The sequence below is a fragment of the Drosophila ananassae genome, chromosome XL (assembly GCF_017639315.1).
Source record: "Drosophila ananassae strain 14024-0371.13 chromosome XL, ASM1763931v2, whole genome shotgun sequence".
Classification (NCBI taxonomy): Eukaryota; Metazoa; Arthropoda; class Insecta; order Diptera; family Drosophilidae; genus Drosophila; species Drosophila ananassae.
The window spans coordinates 9,171,190-9,195,989 of NC_057931.1; the positions used below are offsets into that span (position 1 = coordinate 9,171,190).

General features: G+C 39.5%; 3 protein-coding genes across 3 annotated transcripts; all 3 read right to left on the bottom strand.

The window, feature by feature from the left end:
* Nucleotides 1–443: 443 nt before the first annotated feature.
* On the bottom strand, nt 444–1,475 carry LOC6504715 (3-oxoacyl-[acyl-carrier-protein] reductase FabG). Its single transcript, XM_001966307.4, has one exon. The coding sequence runs from the start codon at nt 1,432–1,434 to the stop codon at nt 679–681; it is 756 nt and encodes a 251-aa protein (XP_001966343.1). The 5' UTR covers nt 1,435–1,475; the 3' UTR covers nt 444–678.
* A 2,069-nt stretch (nt 1,476–3,544) lies between these two features.
* Nucleotides 3,545–6,088, bottom strand: LOC6504714 (putative metabolite transport protein YwtG). The gene is made up of 8 exons (XM_001966308.4): nt 5,578–6,088; nt 5,340–5,518; nt 4,925–5,106; nt 4,649–4,866; nt 4,301–4,593; nt 4,082–4,241; nt 3,889–4,016; nt 3,545–3,824 (listed from the first exon to the last, which is right to left on the bottom strand). Exons 1-8 carry the CDS (start codon nt 6,042–6,044, stop codon nt 3,769–3,771), a joined length of 1,683 nt encoding a protein of 560 aa, XP_001966344.1. The 5' UTR covers nt 6,045–6,088; the 3' UTR covers nt 3,545–3,768.
* A 6,560-nt stretch (nt 6,089–12,648) lies between these two features.
* On the bottom strand, nt 12,649–13,798 carry LOC6504712 (fibrinogen C domain-containing protein 1). Its single transcript, XM_032453196.2, has 4 exons — nt 13,528–13,798; nt 13,381–13,479; nt 12,829–13,327; nt 12,649–12,765 (listed from the first exon to the last, which is right to left on the bottom strand). The coding sequence occupies exons 3-4, from the start codon at nt 13,221–13,223 to the stop codon at nt 12,669–12,671; spliced, it is 492 nt and encodes a 163-aa protein (XP_032309087.2). The 5' UTR covers nt 13,224–13,327; nt 13,381–13,479; nt 13,528–13,798; the 3' UTR covers nt 12,649–12,668.
* Nucleotides 13,799–24,800: the final 11,002 nt, after the last annotated feature.

Consider the following 24,800-nt stretch of genomic DNA (forward strand, 5'->3'; position numbering starts at 1 on the left):
CGCGGCCAGCACACCTTTGGGGGGATAGGGTATTAGTGTGGGTGGTTTGGGGAACTGATAAGATAATGGAATGCCCGCTATTTTTGAGTAGCCGATAAGAGGCTACCGGAGATTAAACCGCAGTCTAGTTTGGTGGGGGGGGGTTACTTGATTCTGTTTCGGATTCCGATTTTGCTTTTGTTGACAAGCAAATTCTAATCAGTTGGGGGAAACTCTCGGGCTCTTGATGGGCCTGGAGAGATAAGTCCATCGAGTGTCTGACGCAGCAAGCCCATGACGGTCATTTCGGGGTCACCTCTGGGTTAAGATTGCCTCTACTTGTCCAGATATATCTAGAGATTTAGACTCTAGAGAGAAGTAGTATTATATACCCTTTCATTTTGAAGAGTTCATAAAACCCAAAGCCTTAAAAAAAATTGGCTTTGATTCAAGAATACTTTTTGTTTGAACTTTTAAACATTTTATGACTTGTCTTGCCAAAAAAGTTACCAACCTCCCCCCTCTGAAAACATTCATTTTTTTTTCGTTCAGTGTGGTTACAACTTATTTATTTTAACCAAAAAAAAAAAAATGTAAGAAAATAAAGATTTGGGAGGAGGAGTTTTTGGGATTGGGATGTGGGATAGGAAAAGTGAAAGGTAAGATATTAATGGAGAAAATGTAATTACGGATGAGCGCTTAACGAGGCGTCAGATTGTTCTTTCCACCGTCGACGGGCAGGAGGGCGCCGGTGGTGAAACTGGCCTTGGAACTGGCCAGGAAGGCGACAGCTTCGGCCACTTCCCGGACATCGCCGACACGGCCCATGGGATGCGAGTTGATGGCACGCTGGAGCATACCATTGTACTCATCGCCCACAATGCCAATATTCTGATGGATGTTGGTGACCACAAAGCCGGGATTCACGGAGTTAACCCGGACGCCCTGGGGCGCCATTTCCAGAGCCACGATCTTGGTGAACTGATCGAGGGCCGCCTTGGAGACACCGTAGCTGAGGGCGCCGGCAAATGGACGGATACCGGCACAGCTGCTGACATTCACGACAGCGCCCTTGGTCTTCAGGAGGTGGGGGAGGACGGCCTTGGTCAGGAGAACGATGCCACGGAGATTGGTATTGAGGACAGCATCGAATTCCGTAATATCCAGATCGATGAGTCCGCCCTTGCCGAGGATACCGGCATTATTCACCAGGACATCGATCCGGCCAAACTTGGCCAACGTCTGCTGGACAATCGAGTCGGCATCCTTGGTAACATCCGCCACCACGATCTCGGCCTTGACGCCCTTCAGATTCTTCTTGGTGGCCTCCAGATTGGCCACATTCCGTCCGACCAGAGCCAGGGTGGCGCCCTCCCGGGCCAGCACCTGGGCAATGGCAGCTCCGATACCGCTGCTGGCTCCCGTCACGATAATCACCTTCTCGCTGAGACTCATCTTGGACAACTGGTGCCGGCGACTGCTCGGGGCTCGGAATTTATGGAGCTCTCCCTCCCTCCATGAAATCTGATTAGATTGCGGGAGAGCCGGCCCTCCCACTCTCCCACACTCGGAGAAATTTTATCTCCTCGGCGAGAGAAAAGTAAATAAATGGATTTATTTTTGGTATTGTTTTTATGGCTGGATTACCGGAAAGTTTTGGGATGAAATAGTCATTTTTGGGGGTCACCTTAAGGGTTTTTTAATTAATTTTTATATTTTTATAGAAATTAAAGGTTTTTGAAGCTGGAAATATAAATATTTATATTGTTTTTGAAAGAGATTTCGGAATATTGAAACTATATTTATATTTTTAAAGTTTCAAAACTCTTTTCTGAAGATTTTTTTTGTCTTTCTTAAATTCTTTTCTTTTTTTTATTTGAAGGTAAGTTATAATGTTCTTCTAAAAATATATTTGTAGAATAAGAAACTCATAACATTTTAAACTATATATGTATATTTTTTTAATTTCAACACGTTTTTTTATTGAAACATTATTAATATTTGTTTGTTTTTAGGGATATAGTGCATTAAAAAAATTAATTACTCGTCAAATTTATACAAGTAAGTGGTTCTCTATTTAAAAAATATAGTTTTTTGATAAAGAAATTGAAAATTTTTGAAACTATCTTTTAAAAATTGAATACTTTAAGCTTTAAATATAAACATCTTGCTCTACTTCTCAATATTCTTTTTCTTATATTACTTATATTTTTATTCTATTATTTTTTGTGTGTAAAATATTGTAGTATTCTTTTCTCTCAGTGTGCCATGACGCAAATCAAAGTTAGCTCTCCAGGAAAAACAACCTGTAGAAGTTCACCTTGGAAACGGGTCGCGTTTTGGATTTTCGATTATTAGATTCTCAGATTCTCTGATTCTCGGGTGTCTCGGGATACTTGTGATTCTCAGCCAAGTTCTCAGGCATGTTTTCTCATCCGATAATCTCCCACGATGATGGCTCTTTATCGAGGCCCTGGCATCGCATTAGAGACCCCCAGAATGGCGGACTATGGCTTCGAAAAAAAAAGTTTTTAATTAAAAGTTTGTCTGATTTCGGGCATTGGTGAAATCATGGCCCAGAGCTAGTACCAAAAAACTGTGTATTTTATCGCCTAGAAGTGACGGGCCTCCCCAACAAAAAATATTAGATGAGAAACCCCCTCGAAAATAGCACAAAAAAAAAATGTAAAACTTCAAGTTGAACGGCTCCGTTGTCAGATAATTAGCATTTTCATTTCGGGGCGAGTGCTAGCTCGTATATCAACGCCTTTTGGCCAAAAAGATAAGGTCCCTGCGGGTTGGAGGAGCTTTGGAGGACACACACAGTCCAAGATTATGCTACAGTAGATACTCCATAACTTGGACTACATCGGATTATGGTCTGAGAATTTCTGTACACCAGCTTGACTGTCTTGGGAGATGATTTCTTGTGAATTTGATGGGATTTTCGCACAAATTGTTTTCTCTCTCAATTGCAATTAATCAAAATCTATGACTAAGTAGATTAATTAATTAAAATAATGCCAGGGCAGTGCAGCTGAGGAAAGTTTCCAAAGAATCTGATCCATTTAAGAAGCACTTTTCTTTCACTTTATTAGCCATTTAAATTTTGCCAATCAAAGAATCACTAAATTACCCGAATCTGAGAATATTCGAGCAATAAAATCGCATATCCTTGGTTTAATGATTTTAATTAATACCCTTGACATGCCCGGTGACGATAAAGGATGCCCCAGCTCCTTGGGTTCAAAGGCCAAGTGGTGTGGCAACAAGTGGGTGTGGGTGTGGGATGATTTTAGTCCTTGAAAGGAGTCACCATCAGGTCAAAAGAGCTCTCCAGCCACACTTCACGGCATCGAGTCCTTTGAATCCAACTCAATTTGTGCCGTCCGGTCGGAATGTCACAATGTTACGGTCGAACGAGAGATAAGTCCGGTTGGAAGGTGCCAGTTGAATGCCATCTACCCGCCGCCTGCATTTATTCCTTGATTTCTTCCAGGACACACTAAAGAAAATCAAGTCCTTTCCATGTCCTTTCCCTGGCAGTGATAAGAGTGTGCATCGGTTTATGGTAATTGATGGCGAGGAATTCGTGTAATTGACAGGAGAAATGAAATTGCATACAAATTGCTTAATCCTAGAAGACTTTCCATCTAAAATAAATTAACTTTTGATTAAAGCAAAGCCAAAAAAAAAGGGGAGAATACAAAACAAACAAAAAAAAAGGAGGAGAAACTACAAACTAATTTAAATAGTATTTATATACAGAAGTTGGAGGTTGCAGTCGGTTTACTTCAGAACGGCTTTGTTTTTCAGCGGCAAGAAGGCAGCCATCAAAGAGCCAGCTGGAATAATAATTTAACAAATTATTCACCTATTTTCAATTTAAAATTAATTGTTTTTACTTACAAAACATAAACAAACTGATCATAAAGAAGGGCGGCACACAGCCCAGACCCATTAGAGCTGGGAAGAAAATATTCCCCAGAAGAGAACCCAACCGACCGAACATCATTTCCAGCGATACTATCATAGTTCTATTAAAAAATTATAGATATTATAGAGAAAATGTTTAAACTAGTATCTTATTAACTCTATTTACCTGAGCGATGTGGGAAATAGATTAACCGACGCACTGATCACCGATGTGGCCGATATACTGCCCATGGTCACAAACAGGGAGGCTATGGCGACCGTGACAATCGCCGAGTTGGACCAATACATCCCAATCGACAGGCATCCGGCACAGAACAGGCCCAACGCTACAAAATCATATACTATTAGTAAATATTATAGTAATTAAGAGGCAAAGTAGACTCACTCATTATCCTTTTAACGCCAACCAGATTGACCAAAAATCCAGCCACCATATAGGCCACTAGACCGGCGGCAGCCACAATCAAATTATTGGTGTAGGTCGAGGGTGTGATATTAACTTTGCACACCACATCCGGGCTATTGAGAGCGGCGGCAGCGAGTTGCTGTTGGGTGCGATTGACGCTGTACTCCAAAATATTGCAGATACTCGTAGAATCGCTCTCATCGCCCATCAGATTCTCATACTCGTTGATGGAGGCGAACAGTTGTGGCAGCCACAGTCGCATAGTGTTCTGACTACAACACATTACAATATATTTTAATTTCAATTAATAAACAGAAGAGAACTTACCCCAGGAGTACACAAAAGTTGAGAAGATAAACCCAGAGTGAGAGACCCAAATAGGGTTTACGGAACAAGGGTCGTAGCTGGGAGACTCCTGAGGGCTTCTTTGCCGGCTTTGTTGAAGCCTGTTCGGGATCCTGGTCCTTGACCTCACTGCTCTTGACCTCAGCTATGTCTTTGTGCTTCTTAACTGGCACTATGACTTCATTCGCCAACAGCTTAATCTGTTTTTAGAAATTATTATAATAACATATTACTTTAAAGAGCACTTTAAGGACTTACTGGAAAAGAGTCCTTGGGCTTGCGGGTGTTCAGGTGATATATGAACTGGAAGGCGGCCATGGCCTCCTCATTCCGGCCCTTGGACATCAGAAACTTGGGGCTCTCGGGAAAGAAAAAGAAGAGTACGAAGCTCAGGAAACTGGGCAGGGCGGTGATGGCCACAAAAACTTGCCACGATGTAACTGAAATCAAAATTAAAAACAAACAAGTAGTGTTAGCGAGTTAGGTCCTAAACAGTTCCTATCACAGATTGTATAATGGGATGTGAGGGCTCGTTTCCTTGGGGGATGGGGCCTCCAAAAAATCAGCTGTTTGAAAAGTTTTTTTTTTTTCAGCTTCGGTAGCTTATCAGTCTGATTATCCGATTATCTAATTCGCTGATATCTTAATCGCTAAACACACCCTCGCGACTTACGCGATAAGTTCCATATTTGAATATCCCATTGCTGGGGCAGAATCAGCATGGCCAGTCCGGGTAGGGTTAGAGTGGCTATCGAAAACATAATGCCCACGATCATCATTATTCTCTGCCGATGCTGCCGGCCATGGAGTTCCGTCAGATACGTCATCAGAACGGCAAACGGTCCACTCATGCTACAAAATAATTGAAATATATATTCTCTAAAAGAGTGGGATAGTTTGTTGATATTTACCAGAAACCCCCCAGATACTTGAAGATCATCAACTGAAGCACCGACTGGCTGAGAGCTCCACCCAACACACAAAAAGTATCGGCCGCGAATCCAACAATCAGTAGATTTCTTCTCCCCTTTGTATCCGCCAAGTAGCCCCACATCACCGCCGAACTGATCATGCCGGCATAGGTGATCGCGTTCAGTATTCCCTTGTCCAGGAGGCTCAGCTGCAGGTCGCACTCTGCACTGGGCAGGATGTAGGACATCGTTGAGGTTTCGTACACGGTTCCCATCGCAGCTGGTACGGCGGAAATGAGCAACAGCATGTTGAACATCCCGAATCCGGCCGAATCGATGGCCGTCTCAAAATCGGCAGCCTCTGATTTGTTGGCATCTTTCTGGCCGAGATCTGATGGATTGGAGTGCTCCGCCAGCTCGGTGATCTTGGGAAGCTTAGAGTCACCGGTGGATTCCTCGGTAGTCATCGTGCTGAGTGCTTGGATCGACTTTGCCAACTGAAGTTGAGGCGTTGGACGGTTCCGTTATATCTTACCGCCTGGCTAGAAGGCGTCGGGGCCCTAAATCCACTCTGTTGACAGGGGAAAACAAGCGAGATGCTGTTGTATGACGTCTAACTGGCGACGGAAGATTACCCTGTATGAGTTGAGGTGTTTTCGTTGTTTGGGGTTGGAGTTAATTGGAAAAAAGTACGTTTGGTGACCCCGAAACCGACTGATGGTGACCCCGACCATTGTATTCTTTAATTTGCTTTAATCGTTTAAACCTATTTCCGTTGAACAGTTTTCTGTTGTAATCGAAATCTAGTCCCCCTTAAATACTAGCCTCCCTAAATGTCTAGAGCCCCTAACTAGAGCCCATCCACCCATCACTGACCCCACACTTTTCGGTGCTCCGAATCCCATCAAGCCCTTCCATTCGGTCTGGCATGAAAACAATTAAACGCCTCCCACCTTTTGTTTATTCAGCCGTTTATGGGGCTCCCCATCATCGCCCATCATCACCAGAATCATCGGAATCAGGTCCGGAGGAGCATCATCAACCGTATCCCCGTATCTGTATCAGGCACCTTGTCGTTTGCGATCACTCCACAGCCGGCTGTCCACGCGAATGGAGCGGCTTTATGGCTGTCATGATTTGGCTTACTGATTTGTTGTTTATCCAAAAATGTCCACGTAATCCTGAGGGTATATTGGCTATTTAAATCACAATGATTCATAGTGATAGTCTGGAGTTTAAAATAAATATTAAAGATAGATTTCTTTTTTATAAAATAATACTTCGAACCTAGAAGTACAAGATAGTATAGTATATTTATTAACCAGAGTGTCAGGTATCGTTTAGTCGTTATTTGGCTTATAGTTTATGACCTGCACTTGTTGTGATTGTGGGCTCCTATGACGACATAGCCTCCACGGCCTCCCAGCCATCTCTCCTGCTCCCGTTTCTCCCGAAAATTTCTAGTCCGGACCCGTGTATCCATTACCGTTTTGCCATTTGCACCCGCCAGTTGGCTGTTTCCAGCTTGGCAACGGTTGGTGGCAATCCGTAACCCTTAATCCCCATACCCCAGAACCCCCGTAAATTTTGCAAACGCCTCCAAAACCCAGTTAGCAGAGCACCAGGGCACCACCAACCATGTTGTCGTCGTCATCGGGGCTAAACTAATTACGATGATTACGGGTTATGAGTTGGTTTCCCAAGCAAAACTTTTCGGGATTACGATTACTCATGTAGGAGCTTAGTGCTGTGTGGTCTGTTCTGTTCTGTTCTGTTCTGGCTTGGGGGATCTGGATTGGATTCATTTTGGCGTGTGCTGCGATTTGTTTTCGTATAATTTCCATGATGCCGGCCGATGCACAGTGAGGCTATATATATGGATCAGAATATGATTAGGCCGTGAATCATAGCCATGAATAATAATTAAGTGGTAAATAGTTCCTGGAAAGAAACATAAATTGTCAAGAGATAGTCTTTTAGGGATAATCCCTCTTCGCCATAAGCTATATTATTTCAATAAGAGTCTGACAGAATTCCCAAAAAAAAAAAGAATTTAATTAAATTAAGTTGAAGAGTTTAAGACTATTCCGTAGTATTCCCGGCCACTGTCTCTCATGACCATGCCCAGTGGCAATAAAATAAAATGACGAAACCTAAACGTGGAAATTTTTCCACGCTACAATTTGTTTAATTTCATCAGCAGCCAGTTGCCTTGTTTGGGAATGGGAGAGTAGGTACTACGGACACCGGGTTTCTTAACGCCATTATCTAAGATAAACAGAAGCGAACGCCTACTAGGATATCTAGTAGATCTGTCCAGAATATTGGGGGATGTGTACTTGGGTACTTGGGGGAATCGGACAGCGTCACCGACAAGTTGGCAACAAATTGGACTTTTGTTTGTGTTTGTTAAAAGGCTTAATTTGTTGTGCTTTCGGTCTGGGGTCTGGGGTTTGGGTCTGGGGGCTGGGGAAATATTATGAGAGGTGGAACACGAAGGCATTCCGATGGCTGCCTCCAAGATGGGCCAGGGTGATGGTGTGGGGTTAAAGTGCTTCAAATAACTTGACGCCACTGTGTATGATGGGTGGTTGTGCCCTAGGTGTGTGGTGTGTGGGTGGTGTGTGGGTGGTGGGTGTCTGCCTAAATCAAGCTCAAACAATTTCAACTATTTGAATTGTCGGAGCGATGGCATTAGAGTGCTACACTCGTCCAAATAATTCATACTTTACTATATCATACTATACTATAATGTCACTGATATCACTGTTTATTCGCCGTGACTTCAAGTGATTCATAAAAAAAAGGGGGGACTGTATAATATAAAAAATTGTTTTGTTTTTCGCTAAATAATAAATAAATATTTAAGAGGAGATAAGTTCCAAAAAAGCGGTTGCTATTTGCTTAATTCTTTAAATATTTCAACAACTCGGAGGAGGTTTTTTTTCTTTCAATTTTTTCATTCAAATATTATAAATAATAATTAAGAGTTTCTATTTACTTTTTATTTAATATTTTAAACAATTTATGAACTTTTCTTTCTTTTACTCTCAATTTTAGCCTAAAAATGAGCGCATAAATTCTGCAAAAATTATTCATGTACTAAATATTAAATTATAAATTAGTAAAGCTACTATTTTCTCTCAGTGCAGCACCCACACGAGTGCATGTGGCACTCAGCTGCTAACGACGTGCCCAAGTAAATGTCAAACTAATGCCCGACCTCCGCACCGCAGTGGCCAGCAGGATGCCAAGCCACGAAACCCACCTGCACTTTCATCTCCATCGCCATCTCCACCTCCACCCGACCACCCCCAGAAGGGGGTACCATTTCACCGCAAACTATCGGCGACCATCGCCAACTCAATAATGTTATGTCCCTCTTTGGCGCTTCCAGTTTATGCTCGTATGTACCGCACTGTACCCGCTCCAGAGAGAGATGTCCACGGGTATCGTCTCGTTCTAAAGGTTATCTACCCCTTGGGACCTATTTTACAGTAGAGTGGAGTGGAGGCTTCTGGGAAAAAATTGGGAAATAAAATTTATATATTTTTTTATTTAATTATTTTTTTTTAAATATTTTTTTTAACATATCCAAAGTTCAATTCTGAAGGAGGTTACTTGGGAGATCTTCAATCCTTCCTTCGGATAAATAAATGCATGATTAGGATTCGATCAATAATTGGCTTTCTATCGAATGAAAAATAAATAAAAGAAATTATTTTATGAAGATGATGAAGAATTTGAATACCTACCCAGGACTGAACCAGAATCCAAAGCCCAATTCCTGTGCCCAATTGTGATCAGGATTTCCATCTTGATCGCGATCGAATGTCGAGAACTTTGTTCCCTGAATGAGATTGGAGTGGGAAGTATCTCCTCTACAGCCGTCAATCTGTTTCAGGCTGTAACCTTCGCTCCTGTCGCCCACAACGAGGTTCTCGCATCCAACTTCATACATTCTGTTTCCATTAGAATGGAAAATATACACCTCATGCGGTTTCTGGCTCGTTAAAATATGTAATTTTTCAAGTCCAATGAAGTATTGTTGCCTCACATCTCCAAATCCGTTTATATACTGATCATATGTTTGATTAAAATCCGTTAATTGAAGAGTTTGAAAAAAAATCGCCATCCATCCAGACCCAATCCTCTCATATGAGAAGCAACACACTTGAGAAGGTTCCAATCCTGGCAATTGGATTTCTGGGTAGAGCCAAAGTGTATCTTGTGTTGGACACCGATCTGGAAGATCTTCGAAACATTTGTTATTTTACATTCCGGATTATTGAGTTTCAGAAACTTACCAACTTGAGTTGAGTTGGACTGAGTAGTATAAGTAATAGTCGTATTCTTTTCTGCCTTATTGGCTTCAGTTCCACTTCCACTTTTCACAACTTCCCGCAACTTTGCTATCTCTTCGCTGAAAAGATCCTTCAGCTTACCGAGCTCACAAGTCTGTTTAAGATCAGAGGTTTGTTCCTTCAACTGAGTGATTTGAGCAGCTTGTTGAGCTATTTGTGCCTGCAATTCTTTGTTTTTGAGATTAACTTCGCATAGTTGACTCTGGACCTCCGAGAGTTTCTCCTGCAGCTGGTAGTTCTTCGATTGGCATTTCTCTAATAATGTGAGTAGAGGATAGCTCGACTGTGAAATGGGGAAAAGGACTCTTAAAAATTTGAAATTAATTCAATTTGCACCGCCATTACTTCCAGTTCAAGTGCCAGGGAAACTTGAATCAGAAACAAAAACACCGCTTGTAGAATCATTTTTCCTTTTTTCTTTTAAAAAATACACTTTTATGTTCAAGCCACTGGAAGAATTCGACTGATCTGTCTTTTTATACGGCTCTGTCTTTTTATAGCACCACCGAGGGACTCAAATGTGTTCCCAGAACCAACACTCAAGCGAGTACTGTGTGGAATTCCCATTAAATAGTTAAAAAAGTGCCAAAAATGCTCTTCCCGGTACTGATAAGCGCAAAATTGCTTATTTTTTTTAAACATAATATTCAAACATGCGTACATATTTTTTGCGAATTATAAAAAGTGAGTGAAAATCCTAAAATATTACAAGATGTTGGTATTCTTTTCGGTAGATAACCGAGGTTCCCCACTGGAAAGACCATATCATGGCCAATTTGTCCCCGATTCTTGCCAGGAATATCTTAAAAAATTTGTGGATCGATTCTCCATCGATCTCTGATCGATTCTTAGATCGAATCCCTATTAATCTCTTGCCAGAATAGCTTGAATAAAATTGTATTCTCTGGGAGTGAAAGCAGAGCTAGTCCTGCTAGTCCTGCCAGTTGCGCCTCACGCTGCCATCACTAGGGAAATCCCCTCCAGCCCGTGGAAAGTGCAAAGTTCTCCTGCAATTTATTGCATTTAAGAGTCTCGAACAGTTAGCGAGAAATCAGGTGCCCTGAGCAGGTGTGTACGAGTAGCTGAGTGGGATTTTGTGTCGTGGAAAGGATAATAGAGCAGAGGTGTTAGGCTGGGGGAGGGGAGGCTGGTATGGGGTTTTCCGGTTCCGGTTCCGGTTCCACTTACAGTTCCAGTAAGTAAGTAAGTAAGTAAGCGAATTAATGCTCGAAGGCCTAATATCGGGTGTTTTAATTTACCTTTCAACTTGGTGTCGGCATAAACCACTTGCCACCTGCCACATGCCACTTGCCACTTACTGTGCTACCTGTTGCAGGATGTCTTGAAGGCAACTCCCCTCCGTCCCCCCTCCCCCCTGTCTGTCTGTCAATCAATCATTTAATCAATCATCGAACTGAGATGACTGACACATAATTGGATGGCTAAGAAACTTGGCTTTAATCACCTAAATGGCAGTTGCCAGGGCCAATAACAGTGTAATAATAACTTTATAAAAGTCTCCAAATCTAAACTTTATGTCTCCGTGATTTTATTAGGGGGAGGAGGGGGGAAGGTCCTTTCACGATCTCCTCCCCAATTGCATTTTCCAAACACATTTCCAAGCACTTGGAGAAAATCTTTTAGAATTTTAAAAATAAAATATTTTAAGATTATATATATCTTTTATTATTCTTTTTATTTTATTAATTATAGAAAATATATAAAATATATTTTAATATACTGTACTATTTTTTTGAGTGCTTTGTTTCTTAAAAGTTTGATTGACAATTGAGTGAAAGCAGATGAAAGACTTTCTCTTCTGGGAAAACATTTTCATTAAAATTTGAGTTTGAAATTAAACGATTGGCATTTTGATTGGAAAATCATAAAATCAAAAAATTAAAAATAAAATTAATGAGTTTATTTGAATTTCTTAAAGTGTAATTTTGTTTTTTTTTTTTTATTTTTGAAAGTTTTGTCAACACTTTGTACTCATTGTTGTTGTTGTCGTGCTGGGAAGGATATTCGAGCAGCAACTAACGGTAAAGGATAACGGGTAACGGCTAACGGTGCCAGCTAACCGGGGTAATCGCCGGTAATGGTCGCCCAAGGCTTACCCCCTCCTCCTCCTCCGTTGTCTCCAACTCTCCAATGGCAGAGCTGCCATTTGCATTTTCGTGCATTCTGCCCCTTCTCCTCCTCCCTGCATCTCTCTCTCGTGTCTCTCCATTATCCTGTCACGCACCACCACTTCCACACTGACAAAAAAATACAATACTTTTAATATTTTATAAATTAAAAGTGGAACTTATAGGGAGAGAAATACTTACGTATGTTTTAAAATCAAATCATTCAAATTGGTGAGAAAATGGTGGGATTTCCAAATGTGCTCCACTGGGAAGGCTACAACCCGTCCAATTCTTCTCCGATTCTTGCCAGGAATACCTTAAACGATTTGTGGATCGATTCCCCATCGATCTGCATCAAAATATCGCAACAAAATATTTTTGAAGTTTTTTTCAAAAATTTCCTGGGGATTTCCTTCATAAAGTGAGATTTTGCGATATGAAGTGGGGTTTCTTCTTCCTGGTATATACTTATTAAAGAATACATTATATTTATATACTCTTCGATTGCCGGTTTTCTATATTTTACTTTTTATAATTCAAACACTTTATTTTAAAATTGAAATATTCAATCATGTTTAATTTATGAAATTGCATAAAATTATGTAAATTTCCACTTCTGAAGGAGGTTGCTTGGGAGATCTTCAATCCTTCGGATAAAAAAATTGAAATTTTTAAATCTATCCAAAATTGGCTTTCTATCGAATGAAAAATGAAAAAACAATTATTTTATGAAAACGGTAGAGAATTCGAATACCTACTCAGAACTAAACCAGAATCCAAAGCCCAATTCTTGTGCCCAGTTGTGATCCGGATTTCCATCTTGATCGCGATCGAATGTCGAGAACTTTGTTCCCTGGGTGAGCTGTAAGGACTCGGTATCTGTATTACATCCGTGAAGCCGTTTCAGGCTGTAACCTTCACTCCTGCCGCCCACAACGAAGCTCTCGCATTTTACTTTATAGAATCTGCTATAAGAAGAGGACATATACACCTCATGCGGGATCTGGGTCGTTAAAATGTGTAATTTTTCAAGTCCAATGAAGTGTTCCTGCCTCACATCTCTAACTCCGTTTATATACTGATCATATGTTTGATTCAATTCCGTTGATTGATAGAATTTATAAAAAACCTCCATCCATCCAGATCCAATCATATCATTTGAGTAGCAAGCCGCTTGAAAAGGTTCCAATCCTGGGAAATGGATTTCTAGGTAGACATAGGTTTCATCTTGTGTTGATGGACACCGATCTGGAAGATCTGAAAAACATTTGTTATTTCACATTCCGGATTATTGAGTTTTAGAAACTTACCAACTTGAGTTGAGTTCGACTGAGTAGTATTCGTAGCTTCATTTTTTGCCAATTCTTCACTTTCCACAATCGTCGTATTCTTTTCTGCATTATTGGGTTCTGGAAACTTTTCTTCAACATGTGTTGTTGAGTTCAAAAGACTCGAATCAGTTCCACTTCCACTTTTCACAACTTCCCGCAACTTTGCTATCTCTTCGCTGAAAGGATCCTTCAGCTTACCGAGCTCACAAGTCTGTTTAAGATCAGAGGTTTGGTCCTTCAACTGAGTGATTAGAGCAGCTTTTTGAGCTATTTGTGCCTGCAATTCTTTGTTTTTGAGATTAACTTCGCATAGTTGACTCTGGACCTCCGAAAGTCTCTCCTGCAGCTGGTAGTTCTTCGATTGGCATTTCTCTAATAATGTGAGTAGAGGATAGCTCGACTGTGAAATGGGGAAAAAGGACTCTTAGCTCTTTGAAATTAATTCAATTTGCGCCGCCATTACTTCCAGATCGAGTGCCAGGGAAACCGGAATCAGAAACAAAAACACCGCTTGTAGAATCATTTTCCCTTTTTTTCTTTTCAAAAGTACACTTTTGCCTCCAAGCCACTGGAAGAATTCAACTGATGGAGCCGAAGCCCGGGCTCTGGCTCTTATAGCACTCCCGACAGACTCTAATCTGTTATCAGAACCAACACTCATGTAAGTGAACTAAATTCAAAACACATTTAAACTAAATGGAATAGTTTGGAAAGAGCCAAAAATTGTTATCCGAATGTCGTAATATTTCGCAACGAATTCCAGAGACTGATAAGCGCAAACTTGCTTTTTTTTTAAACATAATATCTAAAAATGCTTACAAATGTTTTCAAATTACAAAAAGTGAGTGACAATCTTGAAAATATCAAAAGATGTTGGTATTTTCTCTCGGTGTGCTAACAGAAAGGGGCACCACCACGGAGCTAAGCCGTGCCACATTCCAAATTCCTTGTCCCTCTAATTTGTTATTGTATTGGTGTGCCATATACCTCCCTTCCCCCTTTACCACTCTATGTGTGTTTTTGTTGTTTTTTTCTTGGTGGCCACTCGAATTTTGTACGCTGTTGTTGTCGTGCGTCCGACCACATGAGGCATTCCGCCGGCATTCCTGAATTTCGGTCTGTGCGCCTCCGCCTCTTTCTGCCGCATGCCACGCCCAGAAACAAGAAACTGTGCAAAATTGTTGGGGCCACCGACAAAAACAAAAGAGACCAGAGCCGCTCCAGACCAAACACCAATTACAACAGCAACATAACAATGCCAAAAAAACAAAAAAAACAGAAAAAAAAAAGAAAAATAAAAACCATTGCCGCCAAACGCACACATGTATGCGGTGAACAGGCGACAAAAGCGTTGACTTCAAAAAGGATTAGGGCTGCCAAGTGTAGGATGCATGTGGAGGAGGAAATATGTATCTAAGCCGGTTTCTCACAAAAAGATTACCCCACGTAAGCCCTTCACTTCAATGAATATTAAGTATACGCCGTGTGTACCAAATATGAACAAAATAAAATTGCTTTTAAATTTTTAAAAATATTACATCTACGATTAAATATTATTTAAGCAGTTATATGATTTTTCTTTTAATATTTTATTATATAATAATAATACTTAACAAAATATATAACTCATACGCCATGTAGTCCCATACAAATATTATTTGTATTTAAATTAAATCTAAATTTCTAATTTTTTATAATTATGTATTATTACATCTAATTTTTAATAAAAACTTGTTTTATTTAGATTTATTTTGTAATAATTTAAAAAATAGTTACTGCAATTTCTGTCTCTGAAAAATAACGTATACGACATGTACTCCAATGGCATTTATTATAAATATTGAATTTAAATATTATTAAGATATATTATTTTAGATATATTTTATATTTATTTTTCACATTTTATTCTCTCTTTTTTCGAGTGTAAAATTTTGTTAAGTTTGAAAAGTTCTGACATTTTGGTGGGATGTTTGGTTTTTTGTTACCGTTCTGCCTGCATGTTTATCAGCTCATCTCTAATGAAACGTTATGTTATGGCCCTGCCACCACCGCCCCCCAACCCCCCTTACTTCACCCTATCCGGAAAAACTTTTTCCACCAAAATGGCTGCTGCGTTGTTGATGGCAGCAGCTGACGTCGCTTAACCGCCCACGCACATTTGCAGTCGCGGGGCTTCATTAGACGCCCAAATGAACGGCAGTGGCAGTGGCAGTGTCCAGTAGCACTGCCACCAAAAATGACCCATCGGTCGCTAATCAACGGAATATCTTTTTCACATTTTCTAAAACATTTTAATTGAAATTATACACTTTAATTGTTTTTATTTTTATTTTTATTTAATTTATTTAATTTATCATTAGTTAAAATAATTGATAATATTTAAAATTATTCTATTTTTTAGATTTGTTTTTTTTTAGATAATTTTTGGATAATTTTTAATATTATAATACTGTTAAATAATTCCATAATATATTCTAAAAATCTTTTATTAATTATTTTATAAATATTTTAATTATATTTTTTTGTTATTTTAGTTGATAAATTAGTTCACTAATCCCTTGATTTAAAAAAAATGAAATTTCTCTCAGTGTTGGTGTGAATTTTCGCAGCTGGCGACTACCTCTTAACCCACTGACGCCCTCCCCTTCTTTGTGACTGTCTGACAGCGACAGCATTTGGTGTTTGGTTTTGGTTAAGCGCTTTGTTGTTGTTGCATTTCCCATGCCCCATTCCCCATGCCCATGGTGGGTTAAGGACGGTGTGTCCATCCGAGGCTTAACCCACTGCTGCCTGGGGAAAAGATGTGCTGTAGAGTCGGGTTTACTTCGGTCAGGTTGCGTAGGCTTAGTTGCGTAAAAACTTGGTAGGGAGGGAAGCTTACCACCCACGCCCATGCCCTTTGTTAACCCACTGATGACCCTCTGATGCGGTATTTAAAATCCGGCTTACTTAAACGATTTTTCGCAACTTTGAATGTTTTTTGGGGAGGAAAACAAGTGCATCAAAGTTTTAGCTTCGCCTGATTTATTTCTGCATAGCCCTTAACCCTATAAAGCCCGGTGCTGTGTTTAGAGTAGTATGTGTCCTCGTGCTGGGCAATCTGGCAGTTAATTGCTGCAGTTTTAGTTTCGGTTTTTGGTGCTGCTGTCGCCGCAGGGCTTTTGTGTAAATGTTTCTGCCACATTCCGCATTTTCCTGCCTCCCTCCCTGCCTCCCTGCCTGCCTGCCACACCCACCCACACAGTATAAATACTAGTCACCCCCCCCTACAAACGCCTCCCACAAAAAATCCCAACACAGTGTAGTTGACACTTGATCACATGTGTATTTTTCGGTGAACTTAAAAGTTTAGCATTCATCCAGAAAGAGTGAGAGTTCCTACTTCTATTCCCATTTCTACTCCAATTTCTACTCCAATTTCTATTTCTATTTGTAGCCTTTCGGAATGGAAAACAAATAACACAATAACAAGTGCAAAACAATCAGCAGCCGACTGAAACGACTGAAAGACGTTGAATAATAGATGCAAAGATACAAATAGCATGAGATTCAGAATAGAAAATAGATAACAGGAAGTTGGATTCAAATAGACAGGCAACAGCACTGAGAAAAAATATATACTAGGTTACTTACAAGCGATTTAATAAAAATGAAGAAAAATTTGGGATTATTTTAATCGGATTATCGATTACAAAGCACATTTGGAATAGTTTCAATATAAGTTTCTTTTAAAAAACGATTATTTCCATAAATTTTATTAATACTTTAAATAGAAAATAAAATCATGATAAATGAAATAAAATATGAAATATTTTACATATAGATATTTTCTTAAAATGATTAAAAATCGATAATTTCGATAACTATAACTAAAGATTCCAATTTAAATTCAAATTAAAATATAGGGAAAAAAATAAAGAAAATTTCTTAAAAACTACAATAACCATTTAAAAAGTTAAGTAATAAAATATTATTTGAAATAACCATTAATAATAATCGATAAATATCGATAGCAAAATGTTGTAAAATTTATATAAAAAAAGAATGTGAATAAATTTCAATTTCATCAACAGGACAATTATCGCCCAAGAGTTTCTTTCACTTGTTCATAAACTTTTAAATTAATACGGAAACTTGGAGTCCTGTCCGATCCGGGTTCCGGGTCGCTGGGGATTAGCCAGGATATTCATTTGGCCCCCCGTTGACCGTAAATTGCTTAAAAGTTTTGCCCAAAAGTGGCCAAGTTTCTGTTTTGTTGTTACGAATTAAATATGCATTTCCGAATGTGTGTCTTTTTGAATCAAAGGCATATCTATTATACTGATAATGACAGCCGTGTGTAAGTTAATCCACAAGAATAAGGGTTAACCACTTGAAATAATAATAATTATTATACATTTTTACTCGTACTTGACTTGGTGCGGTTTTATTTATGACGTTTCTGTTTGGGACATTAAGGGACAAATATCATTTGCAGCAAAATGGCTAAACCAACTGGGATTACCACAAAACACACATATAATATATATTTTATTTGTTAGTAGAGAAATGTGAATATTTTTGACCCATTTTGTGATTTAGAAAGTGGAAACACTTTGCCTTTTTGCAAAGAATTAGACACATTTCTCGCCTGCCATGTTTCACAGGGTTTTTTGCCAAAAAAATATTTGATTTGTTATGGAAATTGCATTTGTCGTGCCAACAATGCACCTATATTCTATATACATATTCTATAATATATATATATTTTTTTGGTAAATTGTTTCCCATTCGATTGTTAACTTTTATGTTTTTTTTTTAAAGGGATGGGCGAGGCTTGATGGTCAATGAATTTTAATAAAATTACAGGGAAATAGAACAGAGTCCATCAGGGCTGGATTTTGGTTAAACATTTGTGTGGATTTTGTGGATTTTTTTTTTTTTTGGGGCCAACATGGGACACAAAACTTGCATGCAAATGATGATGATTCTTGCATTTTAATTGCATTTTTGTTAGTCATTTTTGCATTTTATTTACACGACAGAAATTGAATAAAAACCTGCCACTCACATATCTTAAAATAAATAAAAAATGCAATAAAATAATAGGAGTTTATTAATTAATAGGCTAGAATGAGAATGGTTTTCTTGTTTTCTGCTTTTCGGTTTCTGGCCTGACATCCTAGTTCAGAGCTCTCCTAGTTGGGTTTCCTTCCTATTTGTTCGGCCAGGCCTTGCTGCTTCCTGCTGTGTCCTGTACACACTCTCTCTCTCTCTGTATCTGTGTCTGTGTGTGAGAGGTCCTTTCCGTTTCCAGTTAGTCGCATATGTGAAGATGGTCAAGTTCAACATTCAATTAGAATACATTACAGGCTCAGTGACATGCAAACATAAACTGTCTGCCTTCAGGTCAGAGGTGGAGATGGAAGTGGAGATGGTAGTGAAGGTGGGCGGTTGGGGGGCGTGTCTGTGTGAAAAACTTTCAAACCAAAACCGCACACACACTCACATTCCATTGCCTTCCACCCGCATACGTTATATACATTCATATGCATATTTTTCCCCCCAAAAAGTGAACAATTTTCAAGGGGGATGGTGGCAGGAGCCAGAGGCAGGGAGGGGGGGGGGGGGGGGGGGGGGAGGGCTGCCACTGTTGGGCCACTTTAAAGAGTCTACCGAGCCCTTTAAGTGGCCGACCACAGCCCCGAAAAGCACTCCTCTGTCGCTTTTCCGACTCTCATCCTCTGCTCTTTTTGAACATTTTTGCAGTTTCTGTTTCAGTTTTCCAGCCTGCGGTTATGCACTTGAAGAAAATACTATACACCATTAAAGATAGATTAAATATTAATTTTTTTTCAAGTGTTAAGATACCTTATCTAAGAAACTGCCTAACATTTGCATTAAATTCTAGAAAAATTACAAAAAGGGTAGACCTGGAGCTCTTTTCGAGACTTTGGTCTCGTCTTGGCCAGCTTCCTTTTGGCCCAAAAACATTTTTATGGGCCAGCAGAGCCGTGTGCCTGGGTTTTATGACTTTGTTATGAAGTTAGTTAGGTGTAAATTTGATGTTCTACGAGGTGGAGATTACGGGACAGGGATACGGATCCAAATACAACCAGGAGTGAGAGAGTGTGCCACCAAAAACTATAATTTTGTCGGTTCGGCACGCGCCACTAGCCAGCCTTTCCGGTTTATATATATATATATTTTCTTTTTTTTTTTTGGTTTCCCCCAAAAGCTCCCAAAACCTCATACCATTTCATATTTCAAGGCTCGTTCTACGGAGCTTAATTGCCAAGTCGTAGGCAACATAATTTATGGCCTGCCAGGCCGAGTTATGAGATCGACTGACCTACCAAGGAGCAGGAGCAGGAGCAGGAACAGGAGCTGGAGCAAGAGCTGGAGCCGGAAAAGGAACAGGAACTGAAACCGGAAGAGAAACCAAAATGCCAGCACCACCCACCACTGACAGACCCGGCAAATTGAATACAAATTCGCTTACAACTAATTAAGCAAGAACCACTCACTAGAGATGATCAAAAAAGCACGTAAATGTCTATCGAATAAATCGATAAAAATCGATTTTACTTTATAGCTTTATATAAGTGATGTTTAGGAAACTTTAAAGAGCTTCTAGTACATAACTTGTGATTTTTGTAGTTGAATTATAGTATTATCTTACACTCTTATCGGTAAAATGATTGGAGATCTATTAAAGATCTATCAGATATATCGATAAGAATCGGTTCTACCTATGACTAGGTAAAGTTCTGTGAAATTTTTAATACATTATAGTAGAATTATTGTGTGATCTTACACTCTTATCGATAAAGTTGATTAATTCGATCAATTTCCCAAGTCTCTTACGATACATTTCCGATGTTAGTCTTGGCCACTCGCATCTCTAGAATTTCCCCAAAATTGCCAATTGGGGAAAAAGGCAAAAAGGCAAAAGGGAAAAAGGGAAAAGCAAACCCTGCTGGCCACACGTTTCTCTTCTCAAAACTTTAATTTGGTTAAGCAAACATCGGAGGGAAGAGGGGCCAGCCCACAAAAAAAAAGGGAAAAGAGCAAAAATGAAAAAAAAAACATGAGAAAAAAGAAATAAAAAGTCCTGTGATGAAGGATGCAGAAAAGTTGCCACAAATTGTTGCATTTTGCATTCGGTTACAGTACAACAAAATATTTCCTTTTCCTTTTGCCACATTTCACACACCCACTTTCTGCCACTTTCTCCCACTTTCTTCCGCTTTCTCCTCGGGGGACATTTCACTTTTCCTGATTGGAATGAAGTACAAAGGAAATTCCATAATGTAATGCTGGGACGGTATGGGTCATCCGACAAACATATCTCTCTCACTTTCTTCTCATTCTCATTTTCTGTGCAACTTGTGGCACGAAACACTTTCCACCTTTCTCTGGAATATTACATATTTATATTTAAATTTGAGTTTTAAAATTTTCCTTTTCAAATAAATTCTTTTGTAAATTAAAGACAGAAAGAATCTCTCTCAATGAAGTCTAAACTCTGAAAGGACCTCCTTCTTCCTAATAAACTTCTTATTTTTATACCCTTGCAGAGGGTATTATAATTTTGGTCAAAAGTGTGCAACGCAGTGAAGGAGACATCTCCGACCCTATAAAGTATATATATTCTTGATCAGGATCACCTCCTGAGTCGATATAAGCATGTCCGTCTGTCCGTCTGTCCGTCTGTCTGTCTGTCCGTCTGTCTGTCTGTTTCTACGCAAACTAGTCTCTCAGTTTTAAAGCTATCGAGTTGAAACTTTGCACACACCCTTCTTTCCTTTGCAGGTAGTACATAAGTCGGAACGGCCGGGATCGGTCGACTATATCCTATAGCTGCCATATAACTGATTGATCGGAAATGGCATAACTTCGTTGTTTTTCAAGTTAGAAGGTTGGGACTTTCTATGGATTCTTATTTGGTCCAACTTATACGATCTGCCAAATTTCATAAAGATCGGTCGACTATATCCTATAGCTGCCATATAACTGATTGATCGGAAATGGCATAACTTCGTTGTTTTTCAAGTTAGAAGGATGGGATTTTCAATGTATGCTTCTTTGGTCAAAATAATTCGATATGCCAAATTTCATAAGGATCGGCCGACTATATACGATCCGCTGTATATCTAATAATATAGATGCGTGGCGCCACCTATCGGACTGCGACTGAACTGCAAGGGTATATAAACTTCGGCTCCGCCCGAAGTTAGCTTTCCTTTCTTGTTTTTTTTCAATTTATTTGAAGTTTTTGGAGCTCTTTCTAGAAAGGCTTTGGGCCAAAAATATAATCGTTTTCAGCTGTGAAAAAATTATGGCACATAAATTATGGCTTTAATTAGTTTTTCCCAACTTTGGCCTGCCAAACAAAACGAAGTTTTTCCTCCATTTTCCATCATTTATTATATAAAAAAAAAAATTGTTCAGGCTAATCACTTGGAATTTTCTTCATGCGGTTGCCATGATTGTACTCTCCTTTCGCTTAATATCCTTAAAATATCCTTTAAATTTTTGCCAACAATTTTGGCCAACAATTTTGGCAAATTTCAAAATTGAAGCCAGTGTCCAAGGCTCTGGAGTCCTGTTGGCTGTCAGGCTGTTGTGTTTGCTTTTTAAGCGTCTGCTAAACGTTTCGACTTGCCGTGACCCAACCACACAATGAGGACACAGGGACACAGGGACATCGAGGCATCAGGACATCAGTAGCGATGTGCTGCTCCACCTCCCCATGCAACCATGGAGGATTTTATGGTCTTCAATAATAATGACAAATCGGTTTACCCACAACACGTATACATATATATGTGTGTGTGTGTGTGTGTGTGTGTGTGGCAGTATGACATGAGTGTGTGTTAAAGGACAAAAAGGAGGGACTAGAACGAGGACTTTCACATCACGTCCAGTCACAAAATGAGTCCATAAAGTCCAAAGGCCGAGACCCTAAAAACGTGAATCTCGGTGAGAGCTATAAAAGCCGAAAGATATAGTACGGTTATGCCTTCTCTATAGATGTGAGGTTTATATCACAACCAAACACACACACACACATCTACACACACACACTCACTCACACACACAAACAAAATAGAAAAGTCATTCATGAATTTTTGGCAGGAAAAATTCGGTGTTTGGGTTTTGAGGACCAGAAAGTGTAGATAATATTCACGGCCGACTGAACAGGAGGAGGAACACTACCAGAAACAGGACTAAAACTTCACAAATCCATTTGTTGAAATATTATTTTATTTTTTAAGAAATATATTCCATAACTATTTACTTTAAGAAATAAAAATTTAATAAAAAATTCAACTGGCATTGAAGACTCAATCAGACTAGCCACTTGCGATCATTCATTTTGTCTGTAAAAGGGGGGGTAGCCATTCAGTATGTGGCATTAGCATGTGTCTTGGCCGGACAATGTCAAAAACTGTTTATGCTCCAACGCCTTTCCACAGTTTTCCACAGTTTTCCACACAATGGAACCAAATCATGCTCGCCAGGACTGCCGCCCCCATCCGTATCCTTCTCTCGGTTTGTTACTGGGTTTTGGCTTAAACACGATATTTATTGGCTCACCACACACACACTCACACACTCTGGGTTACTGGGAAAAGGACCACAGACAACGGACAACGGACACACTACGGACAAACGGGCAAACGGACAGCGGACTGAAAACCGGACTCAAGCGGACTCATCCTTGCTAGTCAACGCAACTTTTCACATCTGACATCTCAATGATGGTCCCTCGCTTTGTGTTACCCTTTAAAAGTTGGGGTATTATGGGCCTTACATTACGTTTAAATAATTTATATTATTTATTTAAAGTTTGGCCCAAAACTAGTAAGAAAAAGACTTATGAAAAAATAGAATAATAATAATAGAATAATAAACACAATTTTTGAAGAAAAAGTAATCTCTAGAAATTTAATAAAAAAGTAACTGGACTCACTAAAAATTTCTATATTCTGTATTTCAATTCTATATACATTAAAATAAAATAGTCAAATAAAATATAAAGCAGGGTATAAACCAGGCTATAAATTTTAACATTTTTTCACAATTTTTTACGTTCAGTTTTTTTTACGCTTGACACGACAGTGACGTCCCTTTAGTGCCCTCGTAGAGGACCCCCTTCTGGCATTACCACCCCCCCGGCAATATTGCACTCTGGGAATGCCAATTGGGGGTGCCACTACCCACTACCCACTACCCACTCCCAGGTCCTAGCTCCCAGTTCCCAGTGACACACATACACCCCGCGATAGTTCCCTCCATAATTGTAACTGCCTGGGGCTGGAGGGGGCTTTTATATATATTTTTTTTTTGTGTGCCGACTGGGCCTTGGATGATGGATGTTATGCAGATGGATGATGGTGTCCGACCAGGCCACTATCGCTACTGATGCTGCCAGGACTCTGCCAGGACTGCCAGGGGGTGGAGTGGGTCTAAGGGCCATGGACAGCTGTCACAATGTGTATGGCAGTTTGTCATTTGTTCTGCCAGATGGAAGCCAAAAAGAGCGCTCACTTCTTGGTGGCTGAATTGCCTAAGCGGGTTATCGATAAGTTCATCGATAGAGTGGCAGCAAAAGTCAACAAAGTTCAAAGGATTTATGGAATAAAAGAGAGGAGTATCAGAAATTATGCTTTGTTTAGTTATATTTTTGGTAAAAATGCATAAAAATTCATAAAAATGCACAACTATCGATTTTTTCGATAAAATTGAAGAGCTTTTGTTTAGGAGTCTCTTCTATCAAGTTATCGAGTAACTAGCATCACTATCATTAATTTATCGATAAAATAAAGAGTTTCTAACTTCCGGTACGCTTAAGACACTAAACTTAAAGACACTTCAAAGGCATATTATATGAGATTTTAATCTTTTCTTAACTTGATTTGAATAAAGATTAAAGTGGAGCGCCATTATTATTTATTCCAGCCCATTATGAGGCCGTTTAATTTTTTATTTAAATAAATAATTAAAGTTTCGTACTTGTGCTTTATGTTTGATGTTGAAAATTAATTAAAGTGAAGGCAAGATGGATAATCGGCTTTTTGGTTTCAATTAATACCATAATAGCACTCACTGTGCATTCTTAATTGACTTTTATTGATGGCACTTGTTCAATAATTGATTATCGATAATTGTGTGCAATTTTCCAGTGCTAAGCATAAATGTCAATCGACAATCGTTGAGATTTCAATCAATTATCGGTGGAGAGGGGATCTGGGATTGGGTTTGGCATTTTTGGTTGCCCCATTGTTATTTGGTCATAGAGCGGCGATTTGTGAATGCCTTTGGGGCTTTATGTTGGAAGGACGGCCTGCCTACTGCCTGCTACCACTACTGCTATCCTTGGCCATTATCCTTCGTCCTTGTGTGTGTGTGTG

Excerpts from the sequence above, each read along its gene's own strand:
- LOC6504712 (XM_032453196.2), bottom strand. The coding sequence starts at position 13,223 with ATGATTGGATCTGGATGGATGGAGGTTTTTTATAAATTCTATCAATCA. Across the intron at positions 12,766-12,828 it reads GGATTCTGGTTTAGTTCTGA|AAAGCCAATTTTGGATAGAT; the intron begins GTAGGTATTCGA and ends TTCATTCGATAG.
- LOC6504714 (XM_001966308.4), bottom strand. The coding sequence starts at position 6,044 with ATGACTACCGAGGAATCCACCGGTGACTCTAAGCTTCCCAAGATCACC. Across the intron at positions 4,867-4,924 it reads AGCCCAAGGACTCTTTTCCA|ATTAAGCTGTTGGCGAATGA; the intron begins GTAAGTCCTTAA and ends TTCTAAAAACAG. Across the intron at positions 3,825-3,888 it reads GATCAGTTTGTTTATGTTTT|CTGGCTCTTTGATGGCTGCC; the intron begins GTAAGTAAAAAC and ends TTATTATTCCAG.
- LOC6504715 (XM_001966307.4), bottom strand. The coding sequence starts at position 1,434 with ATGAGTCTCAGCGAGAAGGTGATTATCGTGACGGGAGCCAGCAGCGGT.